The 21,209-nt window shown below is 43.9% G+C and overlaps 1 protein-coding gene across 9 annotated transcripts in view; it reads left to right on the plus strand.

Moving 5' to 3' along the window:
• Positions 1-21,209, plus strand: part of PTPRT (protein tyrosine phosphatase receptor type T) — a 943,168-nt gene that overhangs the window by 843,063 nt on the left and 78,896 nt on the right. For 6 of the 9 annotated variants that reach the window (XM_081096943.1, XM_081096945.1, XM_081096944.1 and 3 more), the window contains one exon: positions 20,977-21,167. In XM_081096943.1, the coding sequence (XP_080953069.1) occupies positions 20,977-21,167 (191 nt within the window). The remainder of the gene's footprint in view (positions 1-20,976; positions 21,168-21,209) is intronic. The other 3 variants (XM_081096948.1, XM_081096946.1, XM_081096950.1) reach the window with 1 other exon arrangement.

Below are 21,209 nucleotides of genomic sequence, written 5' to 3' on the forward strand. Positions count from 1 at the left end.
GCACTGCTGGGAAAAATGAAGGCTTGGAGGCGTGGAGATGCTGTTCTTAGGTTTGACCCCATAGTGGAGGTAAGGAGACCCTTGCACTAGTCTTAGAGAGCTATATGGCGAGCACTTTGATTTCTTTTTTTTTAATAAATCTTTATTGTTCAGATTATTACATTTGTTCCTCTTTCTTCCCCCCATAACTCCCCTCCTCCCAGTTCCCACCCCACCCTCCGCCCTCACTCCCCACCCACTGTCCTCATCCATAGGTGCACGATTTTTGTCCAGTCTCTTCCCGCATCTCCAACACCCCTTCCCCCCCCCCAAGAATAGTCAGTCCATTCCCTTTCTATGTCCCTGATTCTATTATAATCACCAGTTCATTCTGTACATCAGATTATTATGCACTTTGATTTCTTAAGAAGCCTTCATCTTGGTATCTTTGTCCTAATCATCAACTCTAAAGGCCTCATAATCAAATACTAGCTTCCTTAGACTCTGTAATTGTGTGAAGGCCTGGAAACCAAAGGGACATCTTCAGAACTACTCTGTGGCCCCTGCTGCTTCTGCCCTCATGACCTCTCCTCTCCCCTCCAGAAGGCCCAATGCTTCCAACTTCTTTTCCCTTCCTTCCCCTCCCCCATTCCATTCACTACTTCCTCTTTTCCAACTTTATTCTCTTTTGGATCTTGTCAATGTTTGGGAAAACATGAAAAGTCCTACTTACCCTTATGAATTAAGGGATATGCTTTATTGTCTGTAAAGAGGAAAGTAGAAAAACCTAACATTTATGGAGCCCTAACTATGTGTCAGGGACTGTGCAGGATGTTGTACATATGTTATATCCTTTAATTCTCACAAACTATAGAGCAACAATTATTATTTTTTTTTTTTTTGGTTGGATAGTCTTTTTTTTTTTCTTTTAATTAAATCTTTATTGTTCAGATTATTACATTTGTTCCTCTTTTTTCCCCCCAAATAACTCCCCTCCTCCCAGTTCCCGCCCCACCCTCCGCCCTCACTCCCCACCCACTGTCCTCATCCATAGGTGCACGATTTTTGTCCAGTCTCTTCCCACATCTCCCACACCCCTCTCCCCCGCAAGAATAGTCAGTCCATCCCCTTTCTATGTCCCTGATTCTATTATAATCAACAGTTCATTCTGTTCATCAGATTATTTATTCACTTGATTCTTAGATTCACTTGTTGATAGATGCATATTTGTTGTTCATAATTTGTATCTTTACCTTTTTCTTCCTCTTCCTCTTCTTAAAGGATACCTTTCAGCATTTCATATAATACTGGTTTGGTGGTGATGAACTCCTTTAGCTTTTCCTTATCTGTGAAGCACTTTATCTGACCTTCAATTCTGAATGATAGCTTTGCTGGATAAAGTAATCTTGGTTGTAGGTTCTTGGTATTCATCACTTTGAATATTTCTTGCCACTCCCTTCTGGCCTGCAAAGTTTCTGTTGAGAAATCAGCTGACAGTCGTATGGGTATTCCCTTGTAGGTAACTGAGTTTCTTTCTCTTGCTGTTTTTAAGATTCTCTCTTTATCTTTTGCTCTTGGCATTTTAATTATGATGTGTCTTGGTGTGGTCCTCTTTGGATTCCTTTTGTTTGGGGTTCTCCGCGCTTCTTGGACCTGTAAGTCCATTTCTTTCACCAGGTGGGGGAAGTTTTCTGTCATTATTTCTTCAAATAGGTTTTCAATATCTTGCTCTCTCTCATCTTCTGGCACCCCTATAATTCTGATGTTGGTACACTTGAAGCTGTCCCAGAGGCTCCTTACGCTATCCTCGCATTTTTGGATTCTTTTTTCACTTCGCTTTTCTGGTTGGGTGTTTTTTGCTTCCTCGCATTTCAAATCATTGACTTGATTCTTGCGCTCCTCTGGTCTGCTGTTGGGAGTCTGTATAGTATTCTTTATTTCAGTCAGTGTATGCTTAATTTCTAGTTGGTTCTTTATCACAACATCGAGGGTCTCATTAGATTTCTTGTAGATCTCATTAAGTTTATCGGCGGCTTCTAAACAGTTCTTGAGAGACCTTAAAAGTGTGGTTCTGAACTCTAGATCTTCCATTGACAATTTTGTCCTGTTTCTTTGTCTCCGCATTTTGTTATGCTTCCTTGGTGCACCCCCTAGTGGTCTTTGTGCGCAGTCTTACAAACCTTGATTGTTGTAGCTAATTCCAGGGAGGGTTTGACCTCCAGGCCAAGTGGCTATGAGAATCAGCTGTGTCAGCAGTGAGAGAACTTCTGTCCTCTAGGGAGGTGCTAATCTAGCCTTTGCCTGAGGCTATTCGGCAAATGCCTCTGTGCAGGGCTTGGGAGGGGCGGGTCGCACAGGATCAACAGGGTGGGCCTGAGAGAGCAGTTATGGCGGCTCTCAGTCCTGTCCCCAGGGGCTCTGCCTCTCTGAGTCCCAGCAACGGCTGCAAAGCTCGGAGAGAAAGCTGCACTCGCTCTGACGGAAGGACAGCCCCGCTTCTCCCGTTTGAGTCTGGGTCCCTAAAGACTCGCCTGTATCTGGAGCTCAGAGTCTGCGACTCCCTCCCGATTGAAAACGCCAACCGCGCCCTCCGCCGCCAGCCCGCTCCGCGCACTCCGCACCTCAGAATTCGACTTCAGCACTGCGCCTCCTCTGAGTGTCCTTATGCGTTTCTCTTTCCTCCTAGTTGTAGGACCTCCACTCAGCCAGCATTCCTGTGGTTCTGGGTGATGTCCCTTCGGTTTTCTGGTTTCACTTTTGAAGTAGTTGTTCAAAGCAGCAAACTCCGGCATTAACCTATGCCGCCATCTTGGTTCTCAACAATTATTATTAACACTAGGCTTCTTTCACAATAAAAAGACTGAGGCTCAGAGAGATTAAGTAACTTTTCAAGGTCACATAGCTAGTAAGTGATAGATCTTAAATTCAAACCTAATCCTTCTCTTGCATATGATCTTACTACTGTAGCCTGCTTCTCCCACTTCAAAGGCCACTGGGGGAATGGCATAATTTATTAGTGATGTCTTCAAATCCCAGGATACAGGATGTTCCTTACTCCATCTGTTTCTAGTATTGAACTATTCTCCTTAATAGTTAGAGCAGTGGTTCTCAACCTTGGCTGCACATTAGAATCACCTGGGAATCTTTTTAAAATCCTGATTTCTGGGCCTCATCCTTCGGAAATTCTGTTTCTTTGTTATGGGGTGAGGCCACAACATTAGTAACAAAGAAACAGAATTTCCAGAGGATGAGGCCCAGAAATCAGGATTTTATAAAGATTCCCAGGTGATTTAATGTGCAGCCAAGGTTGAGAACCACTGGGTTAGAGAATAACAAGCTTCAGAACCCTGCTGCCAGTTACTAAATCAGTAATGTGTGGTGAGCACCTACCATGTACTAAACATGTCATAGGCTCTCTTGCTACATCAGTGAATAAAACAGAAAAAAAAAAACCCTTGACTTCATAGAACTTACATGGTAGTGGTGGTAGGGGACAGAGAGAGATAGGAAATAAACAATGGACAATAATAAAAGATAAAAAGTATATTATAGAAAACTAGAGACCCGTTGCACAAAGAGATTCGTGCAATAGGCCTTCCCTTCCCCTGGCTGCCGGCACTGGTTTTCCTCCAGCACCCGGGATCCAGGCCTTCGCTCTGGCCCGAGCCTTCAGTGGTCACTGCTCTGGCCAGAGCCTTCAGTTGTGGCTCCGCCGCTTTGGCCTACGTATGCAAATTAACCACCATCTTTGTTGGGTTAATTTGCATACTCTCCTGATTAGCTGGGGAGCATAGTGGAGGTATGGTCTATTTACATGTTTGTCTATTTTTAGGTACGATGACAAGTACTTTGAAAAAATGGAAGAACATAAGTGGGGCTGGGAGTGATGTGTGAGGAAGTATTTCAGTATTACAGAAGATGAAATTGGACCAAAGACTTGAAAAAGATAAGCTGTATAAGCCATGTCAGAAAAAAGTGTTTTTGCTAGAGACTCCCAAGGCAAGAGTGTGCCTGATGTGTTCAAGGAGAAGCAAGGAAACTAAGACCATGTTCCAACTGTAAATGTCCAGAGAACAGGTTTTAATGATGGAAAGTCTGCAGTGTTCTTTGCTGGATAGGACTTGGAAGTCCAAGCCATGGGAAGCATGGACTTCTCTGAACCCAGATCCTTCCAGAAGCACTATTATAAAGCTTCCCAAGGACAACAAAGACCCTTGTACCTATGCGAGCTGAGTCCATTGCCATCCTAGCTTCCTAAAGCAGAGAGCAAACCGATAACCTCCAACCTCCTTGTCTATGACAACGCACATGTCCATCTCTAGGAACCTCTCCTGAAGCCACCACATCCAGGATCTCTCCTTGGTGCTGATTCTGACTTTCCTTAGCCAGTAAGGTCTGGCATTGAATGCTACCAGCACTTGCCCATTACTGGGTTCTGCTATGACTGCAGTCTGGCTATATTGGAATAGGCCAAGTCCTCCTTTAGGTCAGTCACCTTTGCTATGACCACAGTGATTGCCCTGCCCTTGCCCCCAGATCTAGTACATTTATCTCATTCAGACTTATGACTTGGTCCCTGCTTGGAAAAGAGCCCAGTGTAATGTTGTTAGGATGTTGGCTGGCACAGTCACTTCTGTCACTGTTTCCTAAAAGCCGTGTTGCTTTTTCAACTGATCCTAGACAGGGCAAGAGTTTAGTTACCATTATGGGCCATTTACTTAACATGAAACTTTATTAGTTAGTCCATTGTCTAGCAAATTCATCACACCGCACTTTTTACTTAGCAGAATCACTTAATTAGTGTTTTATTACTGGAATCGACTGTCAATTATGTGGCTAATTCATTTACTTAGGGAATGAATTTTTTATCTGGGTAAAGCCATTCAAGGTGCATTGTTAACTCTTTAGTGATTAAAGTTATTGTCAATGGCAATTTATGTTCTAAGGAAAATTAAAACCATTTATTTCCCTTGAAGTGTCAGATGTTGGGAAAATGTTTGGAGAAGTGTAGAAAGAGAAGTTTAGAACCTTTCATGAATTAAAGAACTTACATTAGCCGAATGGATCAGACACTTAGCAAAGCTAAGTAAAATCAGTTGGAGGGTTTTGATTGGGCCTCTTGGAATAAGTTGTCATAATGAAATCTTATATGTTATATTGCTGTAATGTCTATACATGCTATTGCATTGACATTATTTCTTTGGATTCTCCCAAAAGCGTTGTGGAGTGACATTTAGGATTTGTGGTTGGCAGTCTCTGAAATGACCCAAATAATCCCTGCCTCCTATTTGACATCTTCTCATAATCCTGTCCTTGAATGCAGGCTGGATCTAGCCACTGACTTCTAATGACTAGGATGTGACAAAGTAAGTTCGGATGTAACTTTCAATAGTAGGCTGTGGCTCTCATCTTCTCTCACTGTCTCATTTGCTTGCTCTGTGGGGAGCTCTGTTGGGAGTTGCCTATGGAGAAGTCCACTGGGCCAGGAATGGAGGGAGGTCTCCAGCCCACAGCCAGCAAGGAGCTGGGTCCTTGCTCCAGGAACCATGAGAAAATTAATCACCAATGATCACGTGAGGGAACATGAAATCAGATTCTCCAGGGTTGAGTCTGGAGATTTGAACATAACCACAGCTGATAGCTTGAGGGAAACCTCGTGAAAGACCTTGAGTCATGAATACTGCACTCAGATTTCTCAGAAACGGTGAATAGTAGATACTTGTTATTTTAACTTGTTAAGTTTTAGGGTTTCTTATGTAGCAGTTAATATATAGCTTAACAAGTGAGATGTTGTAATAATTTTACCAAAAGCCTTTCGGTTAATAGCAGTGGAGCCAGGATTTAACCTTGGTTCTTCTGGTGCATTTCAGTAGACGGACTTTGAGGGGTCCTTTAAGCTCCGACATCCCACAAGTGCAACCATTCAGTCTATTACTCTATGACAGCAATTCCTTTGTGACCTGCACACCTTCATTACCATGAAAAAAAGCCAATGGAAATGGCTAATTATTTTGTATCTACAACCTGGTAATAGACTTATTTTGTATATTGTGAAAAGATATAAGTTAATTTTAAGAAAAAGAAAAAAGCCAATGAGGTGTGAAGAAGCTGGTGAACAGGCTTGCAGCACTGATGTTTACCATGTTTTCATCAGAAATTGAATCAAAATTCCTTTTTCTGGCTCTAGTCCCTGTTCCCTCCCCCACTGCATGGTTATAACAGCAGTTTCCAAACATGACTGACCCCAAACTAAAACTTTTAAGTTCTTAGGTCCAGAGTCAGGAGCCAAAGAATCTGTGTTTCAGACACTTTCTAAGTGACCCGTCCAGCACCAGGATTTGGGGTCCGCTGCGTTAAACAAAGTAGGCTGCCATTTCAGTGATCAACTTCTGTAGCCCAGCCCTTGAGGATCTGCCAGGCTACCCCTCGGTGAGCACACAATGCATTATTAGTTCTTGTGAGGGTGCTAGGTGTCTATTCTCCCCGGAGTAAAGGCTTTGTTGCTTGGAATTTTTTGTAGGTTGTGTTTGGACAATGCAAAGCTTCACTACCTCATTCACACACTAAAAGCATAAAGGACAGTGTTTGCTTTTTTGTGAGCAATGCTAGAACTGTTCAGGAACAAATTGCATTTCTGAACTGGAAGTTCCTTTAGAGACCATCCCTTGCTACTCAAAGTTCAGGTTCATGGACCACCAATCAGCCTGGGCATTACCTGAGAGCTCACCACCAATGCGGATTCTCAGGCCACATTCTAGACCCACTGAGTCACAATCTGCATTACCAACTATCCCCATAGAATGTATAGTAAAGTTTGAGAAGCATTGGTCTAATCCAACTCCCTAATTTTTTTTTGACACTATTCCAGATGTTCTCCACCCCTTTCCCCGCACTTTGCCCACCTCCACCCAGCCCCACCCTCGCTTCCCTCTGGCCATCACCACAATGTTGTCTATGGCTTCTGCATATATGTTCTTTGGCTAATCCCTTCATCCAGTCCCCCACACATGCCCCTCCCCTCTGAAAGCTCAGTCTACTTCATGAATCCATGACTCTGTTTCTATTTTGTTCATCAGTTTATTTCGTTTATTAGATTCTACATGTAAGTGAGATCCTATGGTATTTGTCTTTCTCTGACTGGCTTGTTTCACTTAGCATAATAATGTCCAGGTCTTCCCTAGCCAGTTTGGCTCAGTGGATAGAGCGTCGGCCTGGGGACTGAAGGGTCCCAGGTTCAATTCTGGTCAAGGGCATGTACCTTGGTTGTGGGCACATCCCCAGTAGGGGGTGTGTAGGAGGCAGCTGATTGATGTTTCTCTCTCATCAATGTTTCTAACTCTCTATATCTCTCTCCCTTCCTCTCTGTAAAAAAAAAAGTCAATAAAATATATTTAAAAAAATAATAATAATAATCTCCAGGTCTATTCACGCTGCTGCAAAGGGTAAGATTTTGTTTCTTTACAGCTGAGTAGTATTCCTTTGTGTAAATGTACCAAAGCTTTTTTATCCACTCATCCACTGTATGGGAGAGCCTATTCACCAATCATACATCAGATAAGGGGTTGATCTCCAAAATATATAAAGAACTTATACAGCTCAACAACAGGAAGACAATCCAATTTTAAAATGGGCAAAGGACCTAAATAGACACTTCTCCAAAGAGGACATACAGATGGACAATAGATATAGGAAAAAATGTTCAACATCACTAATCATCAGAGAAATGAAAATTAAAACCACAATGAGATATCACCTCACACGTGTCAGAATGGCTATCACCAATAAATCAACAACTCCCCCATTTTAAAGATGAGATCCACAAAAGTGAAAGTAATTGTGCAAGACAATTTCGTGGCAAAACCAGGATGAGAACTCAGGGTGAAAACTCAATAACTATTTCCGCTGTCAGTGTGCTGTTGTCTCTGTGGTATATTATATCCACAAACTCCGCTTGAGTATACAGGGCATAGTTTAAAATGGAGAAATCAGGCTCCTATCCGCCAGTACAATGACAAAATCATTTCAAACTGCTGTTGCACATTTAAATTTCCTCTCCCCGACAAGTTTAGTCACTTCATTTTCTCTTCCTTACACATCAAAGAAACACAGAGTCACCTGTCAGACTGAAGATTGCACAACCTGTCAAAATGGAATTTTTCCAGTTTAGCTAAGGATTACTCTGCAACTATTTTGTATACCTTTGTCTTATTACGATTTTTGATGAATGAGAGAGAAAATAAGACAAGCCCATGTTTTCAGTGTGAGGCATTGTTTGAGGTTCTTTCCTACCATCACGCATCGTCCTATGAGGCTGCAGGTCTTGGAAAGCAGTGATACAAACACAACACAAGAAGCTGGGCATAACCCTGAAGCCAATGAGAAACTAATTATGTCCATCCCAAACTAAACATGTCCATCTCAGGGAAGCTGACACCCTTCAGGCCGAGAGATGCTCAGTGGATCTGGGTGTCACTAAAATGCCAGAAGCCCACCTGGGGAAGAAATGAATTTTCAGTAAATTTGACTTTGCTACCTAAACCCCCAAGGCTGATAGAACTGAGGCAGGAAAAGAAGATCTTGCTACTCTCACCATAGGAACATGAAGACATGAGAGGTGAACCTTGGAAGCAGACAGGTGTCGAGTCTATTAGCAAGTTGGAGGACAGATTTCAGAGGGGCAGGTGTCCCTACCTGACAAATAAGTATTTGGTGAGCAGCCACTTAGTCCTGGAAATGCCACAGTAAACAGCAGAGACAGGGCACCTGCCTTCATGGAGCTTACAGTCTAGTGAAGGATACAGACATTAAATAATTTCACTATGAATTTTCCAATCACTATTATAATTATGGAGACAACATACAGGTTCAGAAAGCTACACTGTGATTCCTGAAGGTGATATTGTTAGGATGTAACGTGGAACTCTCAGATGGGGATGGGGCATACAGGTGTGTGTTCCTTGATATCTTCAAGTATTCAGAAAAATTAATAATTTTTTTCCAGTAAACACCCATCTACTCACCACCTAGAGCAGTGGTTCTCAACCTTCTGGCCCTTTAAATACAGTTCCTCATGTTGTGACCCAACCATAAAATTATTTTCATTGCTACTTCATAACTGTAATGTTGCTACTGTTATGAATCGTAATGTAAATATCTGATATGCAGGATGGTCTTAGGCAACCCCTGTGAAAGGGTCGTTCAACCCCAAAGGGGTCGCGACCCACAGGTTGAGAACCGCTGACCTAGAGTCTACCATTAACATTTTATAACACTTACTTTATCACTTATTTTTTGTCTATCCCTCCCTCAATCCATCTTGATTTTTTATGCATTGCAGAGGCAAATTTCAGACATCAGTACGCTTTCCCCTGCCCTAGTACTGCACTATGCATATCAATAATGCAGACTGGGTGTTCTATTTTTTTTGTTCCTTTCAGGTAAAATTTACATATAAATAAATGCACAAATCTTAAGCTTTCCATTCCATGAGTTCAACAGTTGCATACATTGGTGCCACTCAACCCCCTAATAATATGCATACAGGCCAGGAAAATCCCTCCTGCCATTCCCAGGCAAACCTTGCCCCACTCAAGCCAATTGGTACCCCTGTTCTGATCTTCTTTTCTACCATAGATCAACTTTCTGTTCTAGAAAAGGGAGTGACTTTTGAGCTGAGTTCTGAAGGAAGAATAGGAGTCCACTTGGAATTGGAAGTTTTGGGGAATGTTAACCATTCCAGGAGAATAGCACACACATGCAGACTCTCAGGTGGCCAAGAATGTGTATGGCTACAGCCTCATGAGCAAAGGACAAAGAGACACAAGATGCAGCAGGTGAGAGAGGTGGGAGCTAGAGTAGTCATAGCCTTAGAGCCATAGTAAAGATCAGGAATATGGCCATAGGGCAGTGGCCAGCCAATGAATGGCTTCAGAGAGGAGGTGCCATGCTTAGCTTTGAACTTCTAAAAAATGCTCATGCCTCACTGTAAAGAAACAAAAGAGAATTCAGGGATCTGTGAGGATGCTGTTTCAGCCATTTTGGGGAAAGAGAGGGGTAGCATATGTGAGGGTCCTGGACATGGGGAGAAGGGACCGTCTCTTTTTTCTCTATTGTGTTGACCTATAATGTCTGGCACTTCTAACAATTATAAACCATAGTGTTACATTTTCCCTTTCTCTAATGATTTTTTATAGATACCATTCAAAAACCCTTTGTGGAAACTGTGGTTCAGAGAGGTTAAATAACTTGCCCAAAGTCACACAACCGTAAGTGGTGGTGTTGGGGTTTTTACTCAGGTTGATTTATGTTCAAAGTCAATACACATTTGACCACCTCCCTGTCTTCAGGGAAATATGATGGGAGTCTCTCAGTCTTTCCAATTGGAATAATTTATTTCCTTGTTACATCAGATTTCTCAGCCACCCCAGAATTTTCAAGGTGGAAGTCTTCCCCAGTTACTAGAAATCCCAGCCAATTTGGGTTTACTTTAAGGATAAGTTCATCTGTAGCCCAGATTTCACCTTAATGATGATTTGGGGATGGGGGGAAGGTGAGTCAACCAATCGACTCTACCAATACCCAGTTTTATTTGTTTTTATTTCCACTGTTTGTAGCCCTGCCAAACACGGAAATGGCATGCAGGAGCCACCTGCAGGTTGTCATGCTTGCGGGCCCAGTAGATCCCTTTATGTGTAACTCAGACCCTTCTTCATACAACCCCAGCCTATCTCTTTGCACAATTTCCCTCTCAAAAGCCATCCAATATCATTCTCTTTCCTGCTTAAAATATTATCAAAACTCTAAAATTACTTTTCTTTATTATTTCTGCTTCAAGTAACTAACTCACCTAGACACGTTCTTCTAAGCTCTTTCGACTATTTATATTAACATGCACAGCCATATGCAGAACTTTTACTAAGAACATTTAATAACCTCACACTAGTATTAATCTTTCCAACACTGAGTAAACTCACAGTTCTTACTTTACCACACTTCACTCTCATCTGATAAGTAAGCATTCCCCAGGAACGCATTTCTTCCCAGCCAATATTTGTACCATACTTTATCATTAGTTTACAAAATTGTGTAGACACCTATCTCATTGTCAGTATGGAATATTTTTCTACTCATTAAGTTCATATATGTGCCTCTGGTGGTACATATATGCAGGAAGCCACCTATTGTCTTCACTAGCAGAGAAGTGTAAACAAGGATCCCAGAATGCTGGTGAACCTTGAAGCCATGGCAAGGACCAGAGTTATGCACCGATTGTCTAGTCCAGACAATGGGGGCTCAAGCTATTTCCTGATCAAATAGTCTCAGAGTAAATCCTTCTAATATTTACTGACATTTAAGATAGTCTGTCTGTTACTGCAATTACCTGCCTGACTAAGAGCTAGATGTGTATCCAAAATTGAATAAAAGGTTGGCGAGGCCTGGGCACCAGTGGAAGTCCTTTCTCTTGTATTGGGCTTGTCCGCCTGGCCCCCAATATTTCCAAATTATTTCTTGTCTCATTTCTTTCATTTGCGTACGGCTCGTCTTCCAGAGCCCAAACCCTGAACCACGCAGGACGTGGGATCATTCACACATACATGTGTCTAATAGTACAAACGAATGGTGAATATGTAGTAATTAATCACTAGACTTAGGTGTTCCACGAAAGGGCTGTGTTTCCAGTGAGCTAAAACATGCCGAAAGTCCAGAATTACATCTCTTCTCCTTTGTAGTTAACAGTGTATTTCCAGGCTCTCGTACACTGCCCTCAGCTTTATGCTCCTCCTTCCTTCTTGGATCAATAAGTGGTTAAGGCCTAAGCATCCTGTTGCTGCTGCACATCTATTGCTTCTGACACACCCAATGGCTTCATTTTTGTTTCAATTGAATTAGGTTTATGAAGCCTGTGCCAGGGAGCACTGGTGTCAGCACTTTTGCTGTCTCGCTTTCCCATGGATTTTCAAAAATTTGTGACCCCCTCATAAAAAATAGAAAACAATGGTTTTCAAAGGTTATGTTTATAGTAAAATCCTTTCTTCAAAAACAACCCTACCTAGAAGTCTATTTCATAAAACAGAGATTTAAAAAAACATTTAGCTCTGGTGGGAGAAGTGGGCGAAAACCCATGTATTTTCTAGGCCATGCCCCCCCACACACACACTTGCACATGCATACACACACATGTACATCCCCAAGACCCCTCATGGGAGTCCAATTCTCTGCCCACAGAAGAGATCCCCTTCCTAAATCGGCCTCAGCTCTTAGGATGCTAAGTCCACAGACTAATAATTCGTTCATTCCTGCCTCTCTACACAATTGAACCTCTCACTTTATGATTTATGAAAAATGAAAATGACGACCCACCACTAACCACTTAAGTAAAGACTGATGGCTTTTAATGAACAGGATGTACTAGTAAGTCACAGAGCAAGGCTCTTACAAGAATGGCCCCTCTAATGTTGAGCAGTGCACAACAAAACAGCCACACATGGTGGCCCTATGGACCCCCGGATTATAGGAGCATCAGGGAATGTGGGGCCCATTTGTGGGGCTCTGGCAGACTTCAGGGTTACACTGAGAGATGCTTTTTTTCATTATTGCTACAGCCACCCAGGGTCCAGTAGGCAGCCCTCAGCCAAGAGACAAGAGAAAAACTCACAGGCTCCTTCTGTTGCATGAAGGATCCTTTTCGCTGTGGTGGTGGTCACAGCAATCTGCACACGTGATTAAATTGCATAAAATGAAACATGTACACATGCACAACATGAACACACACGCAAGCACATGTAAACCTGTTGAGACCTGAGTGAGGTCCGTGGAGTGTATCCATGATTGTGACGTTGTACTTTAGCTATGCGAGATAATAACACTGGTGAAGAGTATACAGAACCTCTCTTTGTTATTTCTTATGACTGTGAATCCACAGTTATCTCAAAAAAGAACATCTTTGTCAAAAAAAAAAAAGCCGGTGCTCTGGTGATGGGCTGATCTGACCTGTGGCTGCTGACTCTGCCACCTTCATCCGTCTGCAGATGTGTTCACGGTTTTCCGGGCCATGTACTCACTCGCCAGTCTGAGCGTGTGATAAACGTGTTCTGCCAGTTTCTAACAATTGGGAAGTGGTTTATTTGTGTCTTTTTCCCCCCCTCTGTCATTTTTAGCAGAGGTTTGTCTAATTTATTGGTGTCTTCAAAGGAAAGAGCCAGCTTTTACTTTTTCTCAGCTTCGTTATTGTGTCTTTAACTTCTATTGTGTTCCATTAACATCTGTTCTTATATTTATTTACTTGCTTTCTACTGTCAGTGACTAGATTTTTCATCTCTAGAAGTTAAGTTTGTACTTTCAAACCTGCCCATCCTTCCTCTGTGATGGGTTGCGTGATTGCTGTGGTGCATGGGCCTTCCGTTTTCTCTTTAATCAATCGGAATGTGGCTATTTTATAGTCTCTTTGATTGTTTTATTATTTTCCATTCTTGGGAGGCATATTTCTCTGTGTCTCACGTCTCCCGGCTCCCCCTCATGGGGACAAGCTTCCTCAGATGGCTTGCCATTCTTTATATTTTATTTTCCCTCTGTGAGTTTCTCTTCAGTGGAGGCAGTTTGGTTGGGGGTGGAGGGCATTAATGTGTGTTGAATTATGAAAATACCTCTAGAGGGTGGTTTTTCATTGACTTGTCAGAACAGGGGATGTTCAGTGGTGGTTGCACAGGTTTCTGTGTTTGCATTTTGCCTATCACACCGGTGACATAAATGCGGACACAGACCACATGTGGTAAAGGCCCATGGTTTCCTCGCCTCTATTTGAAAGCTACATACCCTTCTTTTTCTACTAATTGATACCTTTAACTTAAACACACACACACACTACAGAGATGTGACCATACACGCTTGAGATCCTTTAAGAACAAGATTAATATATGTCGACTGTCTGTCATGAAAGGTGAAGATATACTTTTAAAATATTTTTTAATTACAGTTGACATATATTAGTTTCAAGTGTATAGCATAGTGATCAGAATTTATGTAAGTTACAAAGTGCTCACCTCCATAAGTCTAGCACCCGTCTGACACCATGCATAGTTATTACAATATTATTATCTATATTCCCAATGCTGTACTTTACAGCCCCAGGACTGTGTTTATAACCGGCAATTTGCACATCTTAATCCTTTCCCCTTTTCACCCGTCTCCCAACCCCCCTCCCATCTGGCAACCAGAAGTTGATATACTTGTATTTTTAGTGATGCATCCGTCACCTACTTCCTGGTTTTTGCTGGTAAAATTTCAAACGTTAGGCAAGAATTTTTATATTCGCTTTTTATATAGTTTCTCTAGAAGAATCCTTTTTTGTAGTTTATTCTATTTTATTCACATTTGTTTCCATTTTTATAGTCACATCTGTGTTAAACTGATTTTGGTGTTTAACAAATTGATTCTTTTATAAAATGCTTACCTCCAACCTTGTGGAGTTTTTTGTTTGTTTGTTTGTTTGTTTGTTTTTGCCCCACCTCCCCATGCCTCTGGACAGGGATCTGAGCCGGTAGCCTCCTAATGAAAAACAACGTATATGAGTGTATCGTTTGGGGCACAGTATTTTCCCCTCAAAAATTGTGTTCCACTGCTTTCTGGCATTTAAATTTGGTTAGCATTGTTTCTTTTCTTTTACAGATAATCATTTTCCCCATCCTTGATGTTTATCTGAGCATTTCTATGTCAATACTATTTAAACAATTGAATTATGAGATCTGTCCTATTTTTAAGTTGTACGTGGAGAACTCTTTATTGAAGATTTAGGTTTTTATTCTGCCAAAGAACTGCTTTTAAATTATGCCTCTTATTATTTCTTCTGTTCCATTTATTCGGTTCTTTCCTTTAGCAACACCAATTATCTGGCTGCGATGTGTCTGTTTTCTTTTCTCTGAAAATGTCTTTTTGTTGCCTTTGCACATGAACACACATGAGCAGATGATAGATACAGAGGAAATAGACATCTCATTGTTATACCCTTGCATTTTCACTGCAAGGCTCTCAAACTCATCTTCCGCAAGTTTCTGCCTATTGCTTATTCTCATTACAGATTCCAACGCTCATTTCAATTCGGCCATTGCTTCTTGGTTTCCTCACAATCTTCCCTTGCCTCACCCAGCAAGGGTTTTTCTTTCTTTCTTTTTTTTAAAAAAAGTTTTTATTGATTTTAGAGAGCGAGGAAGGGAGGGAGGTAGAGAGATAGAAATATTGATGAGAGAGAAGCATCCATCGGCTGCCTCTTGCACACCCCATACCAGGGATCCAGCCCGGGCATGTGCCCTGACCAGGAATTGAACTGGTGACCTCTTGGTTCATGGGTCCATGCTCAACCAAAGAGCCACACCAGCCAGGCACCCAGAGAGAGTTTTTTCTAGTGGCTTCTTAACTTGATCCAAGTTTTGAAATATCTGTTGTCTTGTTATTTAATCTTTCACTTCCTTTATTCTTCCACGTTTTCTACAATGCATTTCTATCTTCTGTCATGTAGGTTACGATTCCAGTAACAGGAAAAAAGTCAAATTTGTTTAAAGAATAAGTTAATGTATTATCTCACAGGATCAGAAGTCAGGAGTTGGAGCTGGTTCTATGGTTGGCTGAAGGAGATGCTTAAGGATGTCATTAAGGACCCAAGTTCTTTCAAGTTCTCCACTTGCCCACCTCACGGGGGCATTGTCATCAGCCTGGCCGTGTGGATGCACGATCGCTCTAGCAGCTGCAGGCATCACCCCCACGTATGGTAATATGTGGGGAGCAGGGAGGCCACTGGAATGTTCCTCTTAGAAGTAAGGACAGCCCAGCCGGCATGGCTCGTTGTTTGAGTGTCAGTCTATGAACCGGAAGGTCATGGTTCGATTATGGGTCACGGCACATGCCTGGGTGTGGGCTCAATCCCCAGAGTGGGGCGTGCAGAAGGCAGCTGATGGGTGATTCTCTCTCATCATTGATCTTCATGTTTCTCTCTCTCCTCCTCCCTTCCTCTCTGAAATCAATAAAAAAAAAATATATTTTTAAAAAATAGAAGTAAGGACCCCTTTCCTAGGAGCTTCTGTCTCATTGAAAATTTGACAGAGCGGATAAGAACACCTGCAAGTAAAGTGGAATGTGCCCCTAGATCTGGGAGAGGGTCATCCTCCCACCACATGGGAATATGTAGGCACCCAAACTCATTTGAGGGCTCTGCCAGCAAGGAAGGAGGTACCAGATGGCGGTTGGGTAGACAGCCAACACTGACTGCTTTTTTCTTTTGAAAATTGTCTTTTTCTCAGCACCCAAGAGTGTCCTATTCCTTATTTGTAACATGGGGGTTTTCTAAGACCCGTGTTGTTTTGTTTCTGTTCACTTAACTCTAAAGGCGGCGGAGATACCACTCCAGGACGCATTTCCATAAACCGAGCAGGCAGGTCTCATTGCTGCCCTCGCTGTCTAGCTGGTTGGAATCTGTTCCTTGTGGCTGAAACAGGAGTTTCACAGCCCCACCCCCCTATGGCCTGTCTGACACCATCCTTCCCTCCGATGTGGTGCTGTGTGTGTTGTGTGTGTGTGTGGGGGGGGGGGGGCGGAGTGCATGCTCCCTCCACAGAGAGGAGGATGGAGGATTGATTTATATATTGGAAGGAATAGGTGAATCCTGAAGGCACCATCCCCATGAGTGTTCCCATCACAGAATCTTCCTGATACTGAATCTGCATTCAGGGCACAAAGGCCTTTATCCATCATCTGTTGTTGTTGCCACGTCGGAGACCCCCGTAAAGGGACTGAGGGGAGAAAGGGCTTGGAGATGCCAACCCCTCATATTTGGTTGTTAGGGGCTCTGATTCTGAGCTCCGGAAAGGACGTAGGAAAAGAAAAACACTTTTTATCTATCCTTCAGGCCGCTGTTACTTCAAATAACAAAGTATATGAGTGTCAGTTGCCAATTATATCATGTCCATTTCAACTTCGTAAAACATCGTACAGTGGGTGGCATTGTACTTACTATTAGTTTTACAAGTTCTACCCTTTGCATTTGGTCAGAGAACTTCATTCATTCCATCTGCCATTACATTGAGTGAGAGCACAACACCTGTGGATATGAGGATAAAGAATGTAAAATACATCGGCAATAATTTTATACGGACTGTATGTTGAAATATTAATTTGCTGTATTGGGTTAAATAAAAATGTATTCTTGTTCCTTTTTAATTAATGTTGCTACGAGAAAATTTTCAGTTACACATGTGGCTTGCGCTATATTTCCACTGGACCCCTTTGCCCCACCATGTAGCTCCAGAAGGCTCTCATCTTCCTGTCTCTTTCTTCCTCTAGATCTGTGCGTCCCGACACAGTAGCCTCATGTGGAAATTTAACTTTAAAGTAATTGAAATGAAACAAAATTTAAAATTCCATCCCTCAGTCACATTAGCCATATTTCACATGTGGTGAGGGGCTCCCATATCGCACAGCACGACCCGTTTCCAGCACCATGGAAAGGTCCACTGGACAGAGGTGAAGTAGGTCGTAGGTAGATATGGCCACACCCACAGAGATGGGATGGTGAATGCCTAAAGCATGGAAGCGTTTCCATGGTGCCTAACTCTGTAGCACATCATCCTCCTATCCATCTCCTAGACGCGGGTCCCTTCCCGCCTTTGTTAGGCTTGTTTACGCACTCTTATCTCTCCTTTCCTCCTGCTCGGCTGCGGTGCACTTATCTCCCTCTGAGCACACCCCGCACCACCACCCCCATGTGAACACGGATCTAACACCGTGCTTTGTACAATGTCGGTATTCAGTAAATATTTGTTAACCAGTTGGAGTGGCAGTTCCTAGCAAGCAATTGGAAATATGTGGCTGAAGCTAGAGGGAGATATATAGTGGCTGGTAGCAGAGAGGTAAGAGAGAGAGAGAGAGAGAGAGAGAGAGAGAGAGAGAGAGAGAGAGAGAGAGAGAGAGAGAGAGAAGGTCAAAGCCAGACTCCCAAGGAAGAAGAAGGAGGACCTGGTAGAGAGGCAGAAAGGAGGAATGGGGACGGTGGTGACCCGGGACCTCAGACATGTCACCAAAATCCCTTTGCCCGCCCCACCTGCCCTCACAGACAGTGACTAGAGTTACTGCAAGGGAATTCACAGTTTTAGGCAACAGCTGCAGAAAAGGGCAAAAGAAACCCAAAATATTATTATGTGATTGATAAACATGCAGGACCCATAAATGAGAAGTTGAGATGGCCTGAGAATTAAGGGTCTGGTGAGGAGAAAAATGAAAAATGCCCTCTCTCTGGGCCAGCTGGCTTGAGTTACATTTTACGCACGGCGTGTGAGTTCCAGCACCCTTTTGAATTAGCAGCAGTCTCACATTAGTTTTAAGGCTCCCTTTCGAATAGGAACATCATAACGCTTTTTAATTGGGGCTGATAAAAACGTAGCATTACTTGTAGGTTCCTGAGAGAAGTGAGTTGTGAAATTGGGTTTTCATTAAACCTAATGATGGAAAATTAAGTATAGTGCGGCGGGTGAAATGGGGTGTGATAAAAGGCACCACGTCTGCATTATTGGAGGTTAATAAGGGAATAGGTGAGGTCGGATGCATTGGAAAAAGAGTCCAACTAGTTGAATTAATAAACCTTGAAAATCCCTTGGTTCCGAGTCTTCATAGCACCATTAGCTCCAGCATTGACATTATTACAAATGTTATAGCAACACAAGTTGCTCAATTTCAAATGCATTTATTTTCCGTTGCAGCGTTGGTTTTGCCGACACCAAGTTTACAGTCTGTCAAGCCGTGTGTTTAGGGAAAATATTCATATTGGTAGCTCTTTGGTTTTGGAAACATTTGGCATCTCACAAAAATTGCCAGGTGCCCATTGCCAAGAAGCCTGTCTCTGCCAGGCAGCCGTTCTCCCAGGCAGCCCGTGCCTCAAGTCCTTGGGGAGACCATGGGTCTCTGAAGGCATCTGGGGATGGGGGCTTAGGTAGGAGACACTCACCAGGCGCCAGCTCCGCCTCTCCTGGGAGCAGGGCAGAATCTAGAGGAGCAAGCTCAGGCACTCCTTGCTTCTCCGTCCCCGACTCCCGCCCCCTCCCAGTCCATCACTGGAATGGTGCTCCCAAGATGCCTCATCTCCCTGGCTGCTAACGTGACAGCATGACCCCTACATGAAGTAGTGGGAGTCCTTAAAGAGGATTCCTCTTCAAACCCTCCGACAGCTTCCCACTGGCTTAGAGATGCTTGCACATTCACGGTGTTTCTAGACAGGCCCTCACACGGTCTGTCCCATCACATTTCCACCCACCGCCATCACCCCCTGTCCACCTCCTTGCTCTTACCCAAAAGCACCTGGCTTCTCCGGCTCCTGTTCTTGTCTGTTTTCCTACTAGACCATCAAGACTTGAGGGTGGAATCTGCATCGCTCTGTGCACGGCCAGTGCCAACCTGTGTTCCTGGCATAGAGTGGGTTCCCAGTACGTCTAACTCCCCATCACAGGGTGAGATGGATGGAGAAGAGAAGCAGCCCCCACGTTTGCCAAGCAGTACGTTTAAGCAATGCCAGTGAGGATGTGTTCCCTGTTATTTAAAATCCCCGGAGAAAACGTAATCGGTATTTTTATGTGCTAACTTCTCACCTAGACCCTTCTTCCTTGTGCAGAAAGCTGTAAACTAGATCTTTATGTTGGCAATTCTTTCCTTCCTGGCAACAGTGTTTCTCAGGCTGCCACACAGAAGGAGAGCTCACCTTCACGTGCAGAGTCAATGTCCGATGGGCTATTGTGACATGAGGCACAACCAAGCTAAAGGAAACATGGTTTTTGAAATGACAAGTTGCAGAAAATCAGGAATATATGTTAAGCCACCCAGGGAATGGGTATGGCATAGGCCTAGGGGGGTCCTGCCGGGGTGCCTGGCTGAGCCTGAACATACCTGGCTGAGATACATCAAATCTGACTCCTCATCTCATACATGCCACCGACAGAAGGTCCAGGGCATAGACTGTCCATGTCGTTGGGAAAAGGTTGGGCAGACCAACCCCAGAGGTTCTGGGGAAGATACACCAGCCTGAAAAGACCAGCAAGGAATGCCAAGCAGTGAGGGGGTAGGACTAGAAGGTGGTTGTCCAAGGAGAACAGAGAATCTCAAATCCAACCTCAGCAGGCATCGGTTCCCAGGGTGGCCAAAGAACAGAGGCCAGTTAGAGCAACGCAGTGGGTGTAAGGATTATTACCGGGGGAAATAGAGATCGTTTATCAAGGAGGGATGATATGAAGGAGATAATGAGCCTTAGGACCCAGGCCTGGGAGAGGCGAAGGGCAGAACTAAAGGAGGAGATTCGGGCCTCCCTACCTGCAAGGTGGGTTCCGTGACCCTCCTGGAGCAAGAGTGTTCAGTGGTGGGGAAGCTGGACAGGAAGCCGAAGGTGGTCACTGCTGTAGAGCCCACAGCTGGAGAGGGGCTCCAGTTCCTTCCTCCCAGGCTACCACCCAACAGAGACAAACTGGTGGAGACACCGGGTCCCGGGGATGCAGGCAGGTGGATCCGAAGCAAGCACGCACGTGGCCCTGGTCTCCAGGACCCTGAGGCTTTGCAGGCAGGCACCTGCTTCCTAAACAGGAGGGCGCTCCCAGTACCTAGCCTGCCTGGCTTCTTGGTGGTTCTGATATTGGCCAGGATTGGCCAACACCACCCTGACGATCCTGAAGGCCTGGGATAGGGCGGCGATGGCAGCCAACCTGGACTTGGTCTTTACTCCATCGATATGTACCCTTGAGATGGAACGAACCAAGGGCTGTTGTGTTCACACGTTGGTTTGTTGATTTAATTTTTCAGTCTAGTCCCACAGCCATGCCCAGGAAGCAATGTGTCTCTTTTCTTTCTCTGATTTCTTTATTAGTTGAATCATGAGTTAGTTCCCTCTGGCCTCCTCAGGTCCCGCTAGGGAAGGCACAGAAGACCGAGGGCAAAACTCCCATAGGTGATGGTCTGTTCTGCCTCTTCTCTTTGAAGCAGATGGCAGCCGCGGAGAGCTGTCCCAGCCCACCCTCACCATCCAGACCCACCCCTACCGGGCCTGCGACCCCATGGAGATGAGCTATCCCCGGGACCAGTTCCAGCCGGCCATCCGCGTGGCTGATCTGTTGCAGCACATCACCCAGATGAAGAGAGGCCAGGGCTACGGGTTCAAGGAGGAATACGAGGTAAGGGACCGCCTGTGCAGACACTCCCAGATGGGTGCAGAA

Source organism: Myotis nattereri (genome assembly GCF_964212035.1).
Source record: "Myotis nattereri genome assembly, chromosome: 8".
Taxonomy (NCBI): domain Eukaryota; kingdom Metazoa; phylum Chordata; class Mammalia; order Chiroptera; family Vespertilionidae; genus Myotis; species Myotis nattereri.